This window comes from Mesoplodon densirostris, chromosome 11 (genome assembly GCF_025265405.1).
Source record: "Mesoplodon densirostris isolate mMesDen1 chromosome 11, mMesDen1 primary haplotype, whole genome shotgun sequence".
Lineage (NCBI taxonomy): Eukaryota > Metazoa > Chordata > Mammalia > Artiodactyla > Ziphiidae > Mesoplodon > Mesoplodon densirostris.
Window position 1 is genome coordinate 48,153,815 of NC_082671.1, and position 13,398 is coordinate 48,167,212.

Consider the following 13,398-nt stretch of genomic DNA (forward strand, 5'->3'; position numbering starts at 1 on the left):
GTTACGTGTATTTTGCCACAATATAAAAAGGGGAAAAGATATTACATTGCAACTCTTTTCCCTCCCCCACGTTGTCAGGCCTGGCATATTCTGGGTCAACCTTGGGTGCTAACCTATCATGAAGACGGTGTCCTTATTCGATATCTTATTAATTGTGTTAGGATAGAATGAGGAGAGTCTTCAAGAGACAGGCAAGATATCTGATGTTACAGATTCTGTCTTTAGCCTTTTACATCTTTAATTTTGGCTTGAGACTATGGACACCTTCACCTACTAGTGAAATGTCAACTTTGGACGGACAAATATAAAACAGAAAGAAAATCTGAGTCACCCAATACATCGGGCCCACTAAGGATCCACTATACGAGCACAAAGAAAGAGAACATATTGTCCATTTTTGTCTGACAAATTATTTTAAGGGAGGAGAATAAAATTAGGTGAGCTACTTACCCAGCATCAGAACTGTTCCCACAGAGTAAAGGTTCCAGCATGCCAGGAACTGTGTAAAAATTTGCTAGAAAAGTTTGAAGAGGCAGGCAATGAATAAGGCAGATTTCAGTGAATGAGAGAATAAACAGTTATTGATTTTTGCTCATATAAATCTTTTCTGACAGCAGTGAAACCTGATAAGAATTCTTTCCCATTAACTATTTTCCTATATATATTTAACAATGAAAAGTGCTGCTGTGTAGCCTTTAGTGCAATGTTCTTTTCACAGACACCTGACTTCTACTCGTACTTCAGATCTGTGTGCCACGTTCTAGCACTTGAATCAAAGGGTCTAAAAAAGAGGTTTCTGAGTTCTTTACCCCTTTACACCACTTTACTCTTCTATCTTTATAACTTCTCTCTACCAAAGATAAACTGATCGCTAGTTACCATGACCTATTTTAAATTAGAAGGCAGGTGTCCCTAAAATCCCCTTTGCAACACTTTCTTGTAGGTACTAACTGCCTTTATTCCTCAGGAGTGACTAACAGGGATACTGCTAACTTTCCCCCATTGTTTTACAGAAGTACTACTATACCAAATATTCCTAAGGGTAAGACCCAAGTGCCTTGGTTCCTGAAATGAACTTGTTAAAACTCCTTAACTGAAATAGGATCAAATGATTACTTAGAGATTACTCGACTCCCTAGACCAGGTTGATTCCTAAGGTCTAAGTAGTATTCAGAAACCTTACTAGGTATACTCTATAAACTAAATGTTTAAATATCTCAGGGAAAAGAGGATTTTTATCAAGTTTCTAAGCCTGATTTTCAAAGCAAAAGTTTAGGGGTACATGTGAAAAAGATCTAAAGTTTCATTTTTGCTTTTAAAGGGAGAGAAAAGAGAGCGAGGGAGAGAGGGCTGATATTTGAGAGCTTCTGAACATCATCCGACCTCAAGGGAAGGGAGTAAGTTCCCAAGGCTCCTTCCAGCAGTCCCGGCCTTCCTTTCTGGAAGACTTTCTTCCCCACTTGCAGAGGCGGGGCCACCTACTTTTTTTTTTTTTTTTTTTGCGGTACGCGGCCTCTCACTGTTGTGGTCTCTCCCGTTGCGGAGCACAGGCTCCGGACGCGCAGGCCCAGCGGCCATGGCTCACGGGCCCAGCCGCTCCGCGGCATGTGGGATCCTCCCAGACCGGGGCACGAACCCGTGTCCCCTGAATCGGCAGGTGGACTCCCAACCACTGCGCCACCAGGGAAGCCTCCACCTACTTTTATTGTTGATGTACTCTTCCCAGTCAAAGCCCTTGGTGCCATTTTCAAGGTAGCTCTCATTGAAGTTTATGGGCCACACCACACACTTGTTCCGCAGGTTTCCCATGAAGAGTTGCAGTCCGATCAAGGCAAAGACACTCAGGCAGAACACCGTCAGGATCATCACATCCGACAGCTTCTTCACGGACTGAATTAGGGCGCCCACAATGGTCTTCAGGCCTGAGGGGAGAGAAGCCCCGGAGTCAGAGTCATCCCACAGCCCTCCCCACCTCCCCCAGCCTCCCCCCTCCACCACGGCTCCTGGTCCGCCCCACTGGGCCACCCATGAAGCATGGCCACTTCACCATTTATACCATGGGAATAACAGTGGGGCAGTGGTATTACCAATTCTTCCAGGGGCATCAATTTTTAAGTCAATATTTTTTGAAAAAGAAAGTCCCTTCTCCAGCATGTGGCTCTTTTCTTCCTGGAAGTACTTCCCTGTCTCTGACGGCTTCTCAGTGACTCAGGTGAGTCAAGGTCTTACTTGCCTCAGTGTTGCCACACATGCTGTTCCCTCTGCCTGGAATGCTTCCTTCCCTTCTCTTGTCTCTCCTGCCTATTTCCTATTCATCCTCCACTCTCACTTAAAGAGCAATTCCCCCAGAAAGCCTTCCCTGACTTTACAACTCTTCTCCCTCCCCTACTACTACTATTTTAATAGCACCTTTTACTTTCTCTGTAGCATTTATCATGGTTATAGTTAATTATGTCTGCCTTGTTCACAGGTGTATCTGCATGGCTTAGCCCACAAGGTACTCAGTAAATAATAGCTGAATAAACAAAGAGAAAATCAGGAATTGAGGAGGCTTCCAGTTTGGAAAGAGAGCTACAGGTAAGTTTAAAAGCCAATAATAAGTGAGAAGGTACAATAATATTTTCCCAAGAGCTCTGGAAATGCCAATGTATTGAAAAGGTTAATCATTATCAATCCAGTATTTATGGTTTGTCTTTCCACTAAAAAATACACCTTCTCTGCATCACATATACTATACCTTTTTTCTGTCCTAGATTAAAAACTTGAAAAAGTTTAAAAAAACATATAACCCACTTGAATTGGCAGTTTAAATGCAAGCCACTGGTTCAAATTTGAATCTGCAGGCAGATTTCTTAACTGCACAGGGAGAGATCAGTGATAGGAGGCAAAGAAAAGTATGGCTGTGGGTTCGTGATCTTTGGATCAAGACTGAGTCTACATGTGGTTCTCCTGGGCATGCTCACACATCAGCTAACCATAAAACATGGCCAAGAAAGCACGGAGCACTCTCAGGGTGCCGAAACACCAGGACGGACAGCAGGCAGACACAGAGCCTTGACACACAGGCCTCAGGAGGGATCTTATCCCTAATCTACTGCTGAAGACAAGACTATCACACTGAAATTCTACAGAAATCCTAATCCTGGCTCTGATCCTAATCCTAATCCTAATTCTAATCCTGAGTCTGGGTAGATAATTACTAATCTTAATCAAGTTATACAACTTATTTACATGACCTGAGCAATAAACCTAACCTCCTTGGATCTCAGTGTTTTCATCTTTAAAATGGGGATAATTATAGTAGACTATCATAGGGCTGTTGCAAGGATTAAGCATGATTCATACAAACACTTAACACAGCACCTGGCACACAATAAATGAATCAAATGTTAACCATTTTTGTCTGAACCTTAGTTTACTCATTTGTAAAAGGTATTTAAAATATCAACCTCGCTGGGTTGTTGTGAGGTTTAAATAAGATAATGAATGTTAAATACCAAGTACAGTGCCCGGTACTTACTACTTGTTAGCTATCACTATTATACATATGTTGCCCTCCTCAAAGAGACAGGATAACGGGATAATGACACTGCATGGCTAACCACGTACGATGGTGATCTAATGGGTAGTGTGGACATGACTCTTCTTTTGCTGTAGTTTGCACATGACTACCTAGAATTTTCAAAGTTGAGTCCAATAGTGGTAATGGATGCTGTACCTAGCACAAGCCCTGGCACAAAGCAGACACTTAATATGTTTTTAAGTTCTTTATTGAAAGAGTAAATGAATAAGAAGCTTTCTTTCACACAGATATCCTGAAAGGGATGTAAGGGAAATTAAAGAAAAAAGAGCCAAGAGCTAGACAGTAGAGACGTGGCAGTGTGCAAAGGCTTATGTCTGCTGACAGAGTGGGCCTTCCATGGACACTGTGGCCACCAAAGGGATTAGGAAGAGCTTGCCTGGACTCCAGGAATGAGGCATTTCTGGCCTGATTCCTTGTCTCCTCACAGGGCAGTTCAGAAAGAGCACAAGGCAGGAATCAGAAAGCAGGAATTCTGATCCTGGCTCAGCCACTATTCATGACCCACTGTGTTTCAGAACAAACTTAAGGTCACCTCCCAGTCTCATTTTCTCATACACAGAACATGGATAAACACAGGAGCACCGGCAGTGGGCAGTGGAGGAGAAGCTGAAGAATCGTCTCTGAAAGTTTTTTTTTTTTTTTTTTTTTTCTTTTTTAAATCTTTTTAACTGTGCCTTGTGGCACGTGGGATCTTAGTTCCCTGACCAGGGATCAAACCCATGCCCCCTGCAGTGCAAGCGCAGAGTCTTAACCACTGGACCACCAGGGAGGTCCCTCTAAAAGTCTTTAAAAATAGGGCAGAGATATTTACTTGTTCGTGATTAAGTAGCTGAAGTTTCAATCTTTTACTCCTAAGTCCTGGAAAATTGTATCATAATCACACAGCTAGGTAAGAAGGTATTGGTGGTATAGAATAAAAGGCAGCAAGCAAAAAAAAAAAAAAAAAAAAGAATAAAAGGCAGCTATAAAGAAGTAAAAATTGTTCCAGTGTTCTGGAACTCATTTCAGTAAGTTGCTAAGGAATAGAAAAATTCTTCACTATATTTGGCTGGGTTGAGGCAGGTGTATGTTGGGTCGATAAGTCAATTCTAGGCTCCTAAAATTATGCAGTTCTGCTTTCAAAGTCAAAGAGTGATTTTTAAAGAAGAGTAGTTGATAAACCATAACGGAAAAGAATATGAAAAAGAAGGTATATATATGTATAACTGAGTCACTTTTCTGTACAGCAGTAATTAACACAACATTGTAATTCAACTATACGTCAATAAAAACTAAATTTAAAAAAAAAGAGTAGTTGAATAGGTCACTGAAGAATGGCTGTAAAGTTTATTTTCCTGGACTTCTTTATGAAGAGCTTATATAGCCATCTCTCCTGAATGGTTCAGACAATCACCTGTCTGAATACTGGATGATAGTTCAAGGCCCTTTCTACTTCTATTTTAATGAATTGAGAAATTAGCTGTAAGCTGTCATTTGTATTAGTAACAAGAGGATAAAACTTTAAAATAGTCAAAACAATGTATTTGTGACATTAATTAATTTTTAAAAACATACAATTTTAGCATAAGTCTAATCTGATTTTCCTGGGCTGGGAAATCTTTGGACAGTTCCAAGCCCATACAACAGAAAATTCCAGGCTATGAGCTCAAACTATCTTCTGTTCCATAAGGGTGGGCTCCCAGCAGCCTTGTTTGTAGGAAGTGACCTTCTCTTAGTAGTTAGATGTCAGGATGGACACCTGACCTAAATCTAGATCCTGTCCTCCAGGAATATAGAATGGGACAAGAGACACTCCAGTAGCCTTTTCACGTGGTGGGAATGATGATATATAAATCTGGAAGCTAAATGGTAGCCATAGTCTATCATTATATTAGGATATGTCTGTGAAGTCAAGACAGCATTCTAAGGGATAGAAAAAGGAAATAGGAGCATGGAGAAGAGAAAGATGAAGACAAGGTACCCCCTGGTGTCTGGGGCTTTCTGGCTCTAGATTCTGGTTTCACTGGCTTCCAGAAGCCCCAAAGCATTCCAGCCCTTAGTTTCCTTGAAGTACTCCTGTATCTTTTTACTTGCAACCAGAGATGCTCAAATAATACACCAACCCTACATGGAACTCCTCACTACCTGAACACTCACAATCAGCTGGTTCAACATCTCTTCTCCATAAACCAGATGCCACTGCTGAAGAAATCTGTACACATGAGTCCAGAAAACTAAAAAAAAAATTTCAAGTGTTTTCCTTTGAAGTCTGAGGCTTAGATCAACTCCTCTGTGGAGTTCTTTCAGCTTTCAAGAAGGTTAAAGTAGAGACTTAAGTTGGAAATTGTATTCAGCCGCTTATACTTCACAGGGTCTCAAAGGAACAAAACTTAATTAAGCAAAAATGATCACTCAATAACACTGTGGCCAACCAAAAAGTTTACTCTCTAAGATTCTCATCCAGATTGTTAGGAGAAAATTAGAGGAAAGCACAGGAAGAAGAAAGGTGATGTAACTTAATATCTGTAAGTGAAGTTAGGCACACAATTACTCAGCAATATTAAATGTAAATGGATACTGGATTATACACAGGCCTCAGCCAAGACTCTTCTTCCTTCCATTCGTGTTGATAATTGCAAATGACCATATTTGCAGACACTGATGCCAATTTATGGAAATGACGCCATCAATGCTTTTCTTAAGCTCAACCTTCATAGTCTTGCCAGCAGTGGCTGCCACATACTAGTAAACAGCCAAGCAAAAGTGCTCCCCCAGCAACAAGCAACACAGGTCAAAAAAAGTAAGAAGTTGGGCTTCCCTGGTGGCGCAGTGGTTGAGAGTCTGCCTGCCGATGCAGGGGACATGGGTTCGTGCCCCAGTCCGGGAAGATCCCACATGCCGCGGAGCGGCTGGGCCCGTGGGCCATGGCCGCTGAGCCTGCACGTCTGGAGCCTGTGCTCCGCAACGGGAGAGGCCACAACAGTGAGAGGCCCGCGTACCGCAAAAAAAAAAAAAAAAAAACAAAACCAAGAAGTTGCTAGTAGAATTTCTGACCTGAGGCGTGCAAGAATGGAGAACGTCACTGTTCTGGTTGTGAGGATAAACTGTCTGACCTCCTCGACTGGTTCACAACACCGCATACCAGAATGCGCAAGAAAACTGATAATCCGAAACAGAGCAGGAAGCTCCTTCATATGACTTCTACACAACAGTGTGACACAGAAGCCACGTGGCAGCAAATTGGACAGTGAGAAGAAGAGGCTAACGTTGACTAGCACTGGGATGTGTCTGAGCAGAAGCAGTTAATAGATTTACTACAAAACAAGGAAAGACAGCTGGACCCGATGCACAGAAAGGTCAGCTACCAGATCGGACACTTAAGAATTTTTTTTTTTTTTTTTTTTTTTTTTTTTTTTTTTTTGCGGTACACAGGCCTCTCACTGCTGTGGCCTCTCCCGTTGCAGAGCACAGGCTTCCGGACGTGCAGGCTCAGCAGCTATGGCTCACGGGCCCAGCCACTCCGTGGCACGTGGGATCCTCCCGGACCGGGGCACGAACCCATGTCCCCTGCATCAGCAGGCGGACTCTCAACCACTGCGCCACCAGAGAAGCCCTTAAGAAATTTTGCGAAGCAGGTGAAGCCGCTGTCACAGAATTTTACTCCACTCTATATCCAAAGGCACCTCTGAACCTCCTGTCACCTTTCCCAACACCCAGCAATCCCTTGAACAAATGAACAAAGTCTGCTTATGTGCTAAGTCTAGAGAAATCAGCCATGCTGATTTCAAGATCTTCCACCATGTTGATGCCAGGTTATAAATAGTCAATTTATCTTTCCTAGTTTGTGGTTCAGGTTGAGAAATCTAACTGGTTTGAAGCAACACGAGCTACTCCTCCTACAAAATGAACATCAGAACAGGCCTCAACAGCAGTAACAAGCAGCTCTCACAACAGGGGGAAGAACAACTCCCCAGTCCTACAGTCTGGCTCGGTCCAGACAAGTCCTGGGGTACAGTCATGCCAGGTCACCTTCCCTGCTGCAGACTCAGTGCTCACAGTGACAGTTCTTGCAGGTTCTTCAGATCAAGAGTAATGTGGGAGAGACTTGGGGGGCCCTTGATTTATTTACTCAAGACTAGATTCGTATCAAAGTCTGACCACAACTAAACTAGCTCTCAAAGGTGGGGCTGGGAGGGGGCGCTGTGAGTTCCCAGTGCTGCTCCACTCAGGACCACTGTGGTAAACTTCAGCTGTCTTTCCTGAGAAACAGTGTGGAAAAAGGAGAAACACAAAAGCAACTGGATTAATCACTAGAATATTTTAAAAGAAACAATGACTCTGAATACAGTCTTAAAACACTTTCTATCCCCCTTCACAATGCAGCAGAAATTGCCACATTCATAACGGGCATATTTAAAGAAAATACCTTCTTTGTGAATGTTGGGGTGGGAAGGAGAAGGGCCTCTCATTTTCCTGCTTCTTATCTGATCCCACAGGTAAAGAGAGAGAGACGGTAACAGAAAGGAAAGCAGAGAAGTAACAAATCCAAGAGAAAAATAATCAAGAAATTGCAGCTCTAAAGAGAGCAAAAGGACCAACAGAAGTAGTGCTTTGGGGAGCCATTTAAATGATGATGGAAATGAAAAGGGACTGGCAGCGAGGCCCTCCCAACCAGTTTTATTTACACCATTAAGTGCCACACTCTAAGAAAACCCTGAGACACCTTCTTTGAGATGTCCACCCTATCTTGGGGGCATGTTAGTCCTGTGGCTCATGGCCAAAGCACGCAGGAGATGAAAATTCTGACAAAGTCACTTAGAAGTTCATTTTGGTACCCAGATAAACACAAAGTGAAAACAAAGTTTTAAGACATATGACGTTCTCCACAGAATACTTCAATGTCAAGTTGAATCCAGCAAGTTCCAGACCAAAGAAAATATTAAAAGGGTCTTTTCCTATAACTGACCCTTTTAGCACAGTTTGCATGGCACTGTTCTTCAAGCTGAGTTCTCCGAAGCAGAAGGGAAACCATGAATGATAGGTATCCAGGTCTTGAGTTGGCAAATAAAAAGGGTCAGGATGTGAGTTTAGTCTTTTCTAAGCCACAAGAAGGCTCTAAATCAAAGTAACTCTTGTATAAAAGGCTGGAGCTAACTGATGCACTGCACTCTCCAATCTTCAGGGAGTCCTGACTGCCCTGACACATTCAGATAATCTATCAATACCAAAGGTGCTAAGAGAGAGGATGGCATCAGCCAGGTGAGCAGGGTGAGTGCTCTAGGAAAGGGAAAACTCTCATAAAGAGCTCTGTGAGAACCTGCAGGTCCCACATCAGTTCTGCGGCTGCTCTCACTCCTGTTTTTGGCAGCTTCGGCTGCATAGCACAGGGAGATCAGCTAGGTGGTTTGTGACCACCTAGAGGGGTGGGATAGGGAGGGTGGGAGGGAGGGAGACGCAAGAGGGAAGAGATATGGGAACGTGTATAACTGATACACTTTGTTATAAAGCAGAAACTAACACACCATCGTAAAGTAATTATACTCCAATAAAGATGTTAAAAAAAAAAAAGCCTATCATCAAACTGGGAGCAGGAAAAGGCAAAAGAAAGCAACAATTCCACTGAAGTGGCCTATGAGAAAACTCAGTACCCAAAGCAATGGCTTTTACTCGGAGGGACCTATGGCCCAACTCTGTAACTGTGGAGTCAAAATGACTTAGATTTCCAGTCAAGAGAGGGCCCAGGTCTACTGCGTCATCCACTGGTATTACCACCTGGGAAGGAGACCTGGGTAACAGGCAGGTAGGAACAAGGCAATAGCCCTCTACAAGTAGAATGGGGAGCAAAAGGACGTGGGATTAAAAGTCACACTTTAATTCAAGTATCAATTATACCACTCACTGAGAGTGATCTATTATTGGCTTTATTACCTCTTAAAGTTATTTTCCAAAGCCTCCCAAAGCCATCTCAGTTGGGGGGTGCTTCTAGAAATAGGAATCCAGGAATCTATTTCAAACTGTGAAGCTGGTGTCTAAATCTTCATACAAACCCTTTCTTTGGGTTTAGGTTTCTTCTTTATAATTGCTACTGCTAAAATCATTTATGGAGGACTACTATGGGCCAAGCACTGTGTTTATAAATATATATTTGTAATACAGAATATAAAACTAGACATGAATATATATCTATAAAACTAAAGTAATAAGGATAAATTACGTGACATCAGTCAAGAGTTATCTTGCAGAAATGCTGTGGTCAGAAGTTAGTCACACAGCAGAAACAGAGACAGAGGCTGAGAGCTGGAGCAGAGACAGCATCTGCTGCCCTAGTTAGTGAGCAGAACGCAGCTTTCCAATGTAATTGTGGAAGAGAAGCTTCGAGATCACAAGAACAGGAAGAGACAGATGCCTTGCGGAGTACGCTGGGGGAAGTGAGCAGAAAACATGGGATCATATTTAAAAGAGGCCAGAGGAGGAAAGAGACCAAAGAAAAAATCAAAGTAAAGATTTGGTGGTACAGATGTCTTAAAAAAAAATAAGACAAGGCCTGCCTAAGGGTTAGGCTGCCATCAACAAGCTTCATGAAGCTGCCTAGAGAGTGAGCTGAATTTTCTGTCAAACGGATTTGAAATGGCTAGGAACTAAACCTTGACAAGTCAGGGTTATAGTTTTTTGCCAAGGAGAATATACTCCACCTGACACCCAGCCTCTGGTTGATAAGGAGTAAGCTACCATTGCTAAAAATAAAGGAATTCATTTAAAAAATATATTTATTTATTTGGCTGCACTGGGTCTTAGTTGCAGCACACGGGATCTTTTAGTTGTGGCATGCAAACTCTTAGTTGTGGCATGTGGGATCTAGTTCCCTGACCAGGGATCAAACTCAGGCCCCCTGCACTGGGAGCACCGAGTCTTAGCCACTGGACCACCAGGGAAGTCCCAAGGAATTCATTTTTTAAAAAATAATAAATTTATTTATTTATTTATTTTTGGCTGGGTTGGGTCTTCGTTGCTGCACGCGGGCTTTCTCTAGTTGTGGCGAGCTAGGGCTCCTCTTTGTTGCGGCGCACGGGCTTCTCATTGTGGTGGCTTCTCTTATTGCGGAGCATGGGCTCTAGGCTCACGGGCTTCAGTAGTTGTGGCACGTGGGCTCAGTAGTTGTGGCTTGTGGGTTCTAGAGCACGGGCTCAGTAGTTGTGGCACACGGGCTTAGTTGCTCCGTGGCATGTAGGAGCTTCCCGGACCAGGGCTCGAACCCACGTCCCCTGCACTGGCAGGTGGATTCTTAACCACTGCGCCACCAGGGAAGCCCGGAATTCATTTTTAATAGGGCCATAATTTACTGGCCCGCTTCATAGCCCAAATCTGTAAATGGAGAAACTTGAGGTTCTCAGTAAGCTACGTTCTAAGTCTTCCCTCTCTGGGATTCTACCTCTGTGCTTCCCTCTCTCTGCATCTGATATCTAGATAACGTGTTGAAAAGGGGAAAAGAGGAATTATTTTTGGTTCAGCCACAAGGAGAAGAGCCACGTGATGCCAGGAATAGGATGCCTCTGTTCTTCATGTCCCTGTTTCTACAAAACTGCAGTGGAAAGCCTGGCCTCTCGGAGGTCTTCCCTGAAAACTCCTGAACATAACCAAAGTCGAACCAGCAACAACGTAGTCTTGACTTCTGCCACATTTCTGCCAACAATATTTTAGTTAGCAGACTAACTAAAATATCTTTCCTTCCAGATTTCAAGACTGGTCTTTAGAAAAATAGTTATTACCTGGTAGAAAGGATTTGAATTAAATCAATGGATCTCAACCTGGGGGCCACAGATGGGCTTTGGTGTGTGTGGGGGGGGTGCCTGTGACCTTTCATCTGATTCTCAAAAGGATTCCAAACCTTCAAAAGGTTAAGAACCACTGAGCTAGCTCAACCAGAACCAAGAAAAAAAAAGGCAAAAATTTAGAGAGACTGTCAATCAACTACCTCTCAACCACCCACGGATTCCTTTTTTTTTTTCTTATGAAGTTTCTGTACTTTTTTGTTTGCCCACATGTTTAGACGTATCTTATCTTACCTTTGACTTTTTTTTAACAGCACCTGCATAAACTTTCACTGGGATTTATGTTTGAGAATGGTCTCTGAATATATATGTAGTAGATGTCTACTGGTTCTTACTCTAGTGAAACAGACAGCAACAGAACGTGATAGACAGTGATTATTAAAGTTCAGGCTCTTAAATTTGTCTGGAACACTGGACTAGTTAACTGGGTAAGGTCTCTTCTGTGATTAAATAATTCCATTAACACAGTAACAATAAAAGTACAATTCTTCGAATAACATCCCATCAGCAAACCATGCGATAGGAAGCCTAGAAATCATAAGCAATGGAATGATGGTGAATGTTAAAATTACTGTAATTCCATGAGGCTAGGAAGCAAATGATTTATATTCAAAGAGACAGCTAGCTCCGTGACAATTCTTTCAGATATTGTAAGATCCAAGTGATTCTTAAGCACGTGCTTTTTCAAAGCATGGATGGAATGGGGGCTGCATGCCTAGCAAGCACTGTCAGAGATACTGCCTAAGGACCAAAGAGCCATTCCAGAGAACGTCTCCCAGGAAAAGCATGCGGAATGCAAGGCCATATCAGCTGTGCTGATGCCACTTCAGAATGTGGTGGACATAATGAATGGAGGAGAAAGAGGAGATGAGGCAAAGTCAGTCTTGTGTTTAAATTTTCTCACCTGGAATTACAGAGATAGTTTTCAAAGCTCGCAGAACCCTGAATGTTCTCAGCGCTGAGACATTGCCCAGGTCCACAAACTCTGTCACATATCTGTAGTAAGGGAGGTCACGCACAGACACAAATGACAAACACGGACACAAACACAAACACCAAAGGAAAAAAACAAAACCACAACAAAACAAAAAGTACAATACGTCACGTCAGGGCCCTAACCCAACACCTAACACCAACCCCGGGCCATCTTACCTGGGATTACCGAAATAGTTTTCAAAGCCCTCAGTACCCTGAAAGTGCGTAGAGCTGAAACATTGCCTAGGTTTACAAACTCTGTTATATACCTGCAGAATCAAACCAAAGTTAACTTGTAATGGTACCACTGGGCGAGGGTTTGAGAATGGGGGTAAGAAAGGGTCTTATATACATGCTATGATTTCATTTATTTCCTTGAAAAAGAAAAGTTTCAAAATATAAACATTTAAAGAACACATTTTTTTTTTCAATTGGGCAAGGAGAATTCAGAAGTATATTTGAAAGAAGTGATACCACCAGAAGGTTCCTACGGCTTCCTTTCTTCCTCAGCATTGTGATGTGCAGATCCCAATCAGAATGACTACTTAGTCCATTCACTTTTTTTTAGTAAAAAGGAAGGCCAGGAGGTATTCAAAGGCTTATGTCTCCAAGTTTTATGAACAATTTCTTAGGAAAAGGAGACACATTTCTGCAACAGGAGTCTCATAAGAACAAATCTACATTAAAATAACTCCCTAGTTGACAATGGCAAAAATGCCTAAAATCTCTGCATAAATGACTTATCTAAGAGTTGTATGCATATCTTTGCAGTCATGCCTACAGATGAAGTTTTAGCCCGTGACATACAAAAACTGGGCTCAGGAAAAATCTAGATCATGGGATCAGAGCCAATATTGTGTTAAGTGCTCATTTAAGTGCCAGTGTGGCACTGTGGCACTGTGTTACGTGCCAATATTGTGTTAAGTGCTCACCAGCTCTGTGCCTAGCAAGGACACTTAAATTTTAAATGAACACCAATGTGTATTCATAATGCTGGAAAGCTAGAAATTGTCTTAATATAACAGAAAGTCA

General features: G+C 42.4%; 1 protein-coding gene across 1 annotated transcript in view; it reads right to left on the reverse strand.

Moving 5' to 3' along the window:
- Positions 1-13,398, reverse strand: part of SCN8A (sodium voltage-gated channel alpha subunit 8) — a 183,234-nt gene that overhangs the window by 71,863 nt on the left and 97,973 nt on the right. The window contains exons 6-8 of the mRNA XM_060113425.1: positions 12,296-12,387; positions 1,701-1,922; positions 451-514 (exon numbers count right to left, since the gene is read on the reverse strand). Of these exons, the coding sequence (XP_059969408.1) occupies positions 451-514; positions 1,701-1,922; positions 12,296-12,387 (378 nt within the window). The remainder of the gene's footprint in view (positions 1-450; positions 515-1,700; positions 1,923-12,295; positions 12,388-13,398) is intronic.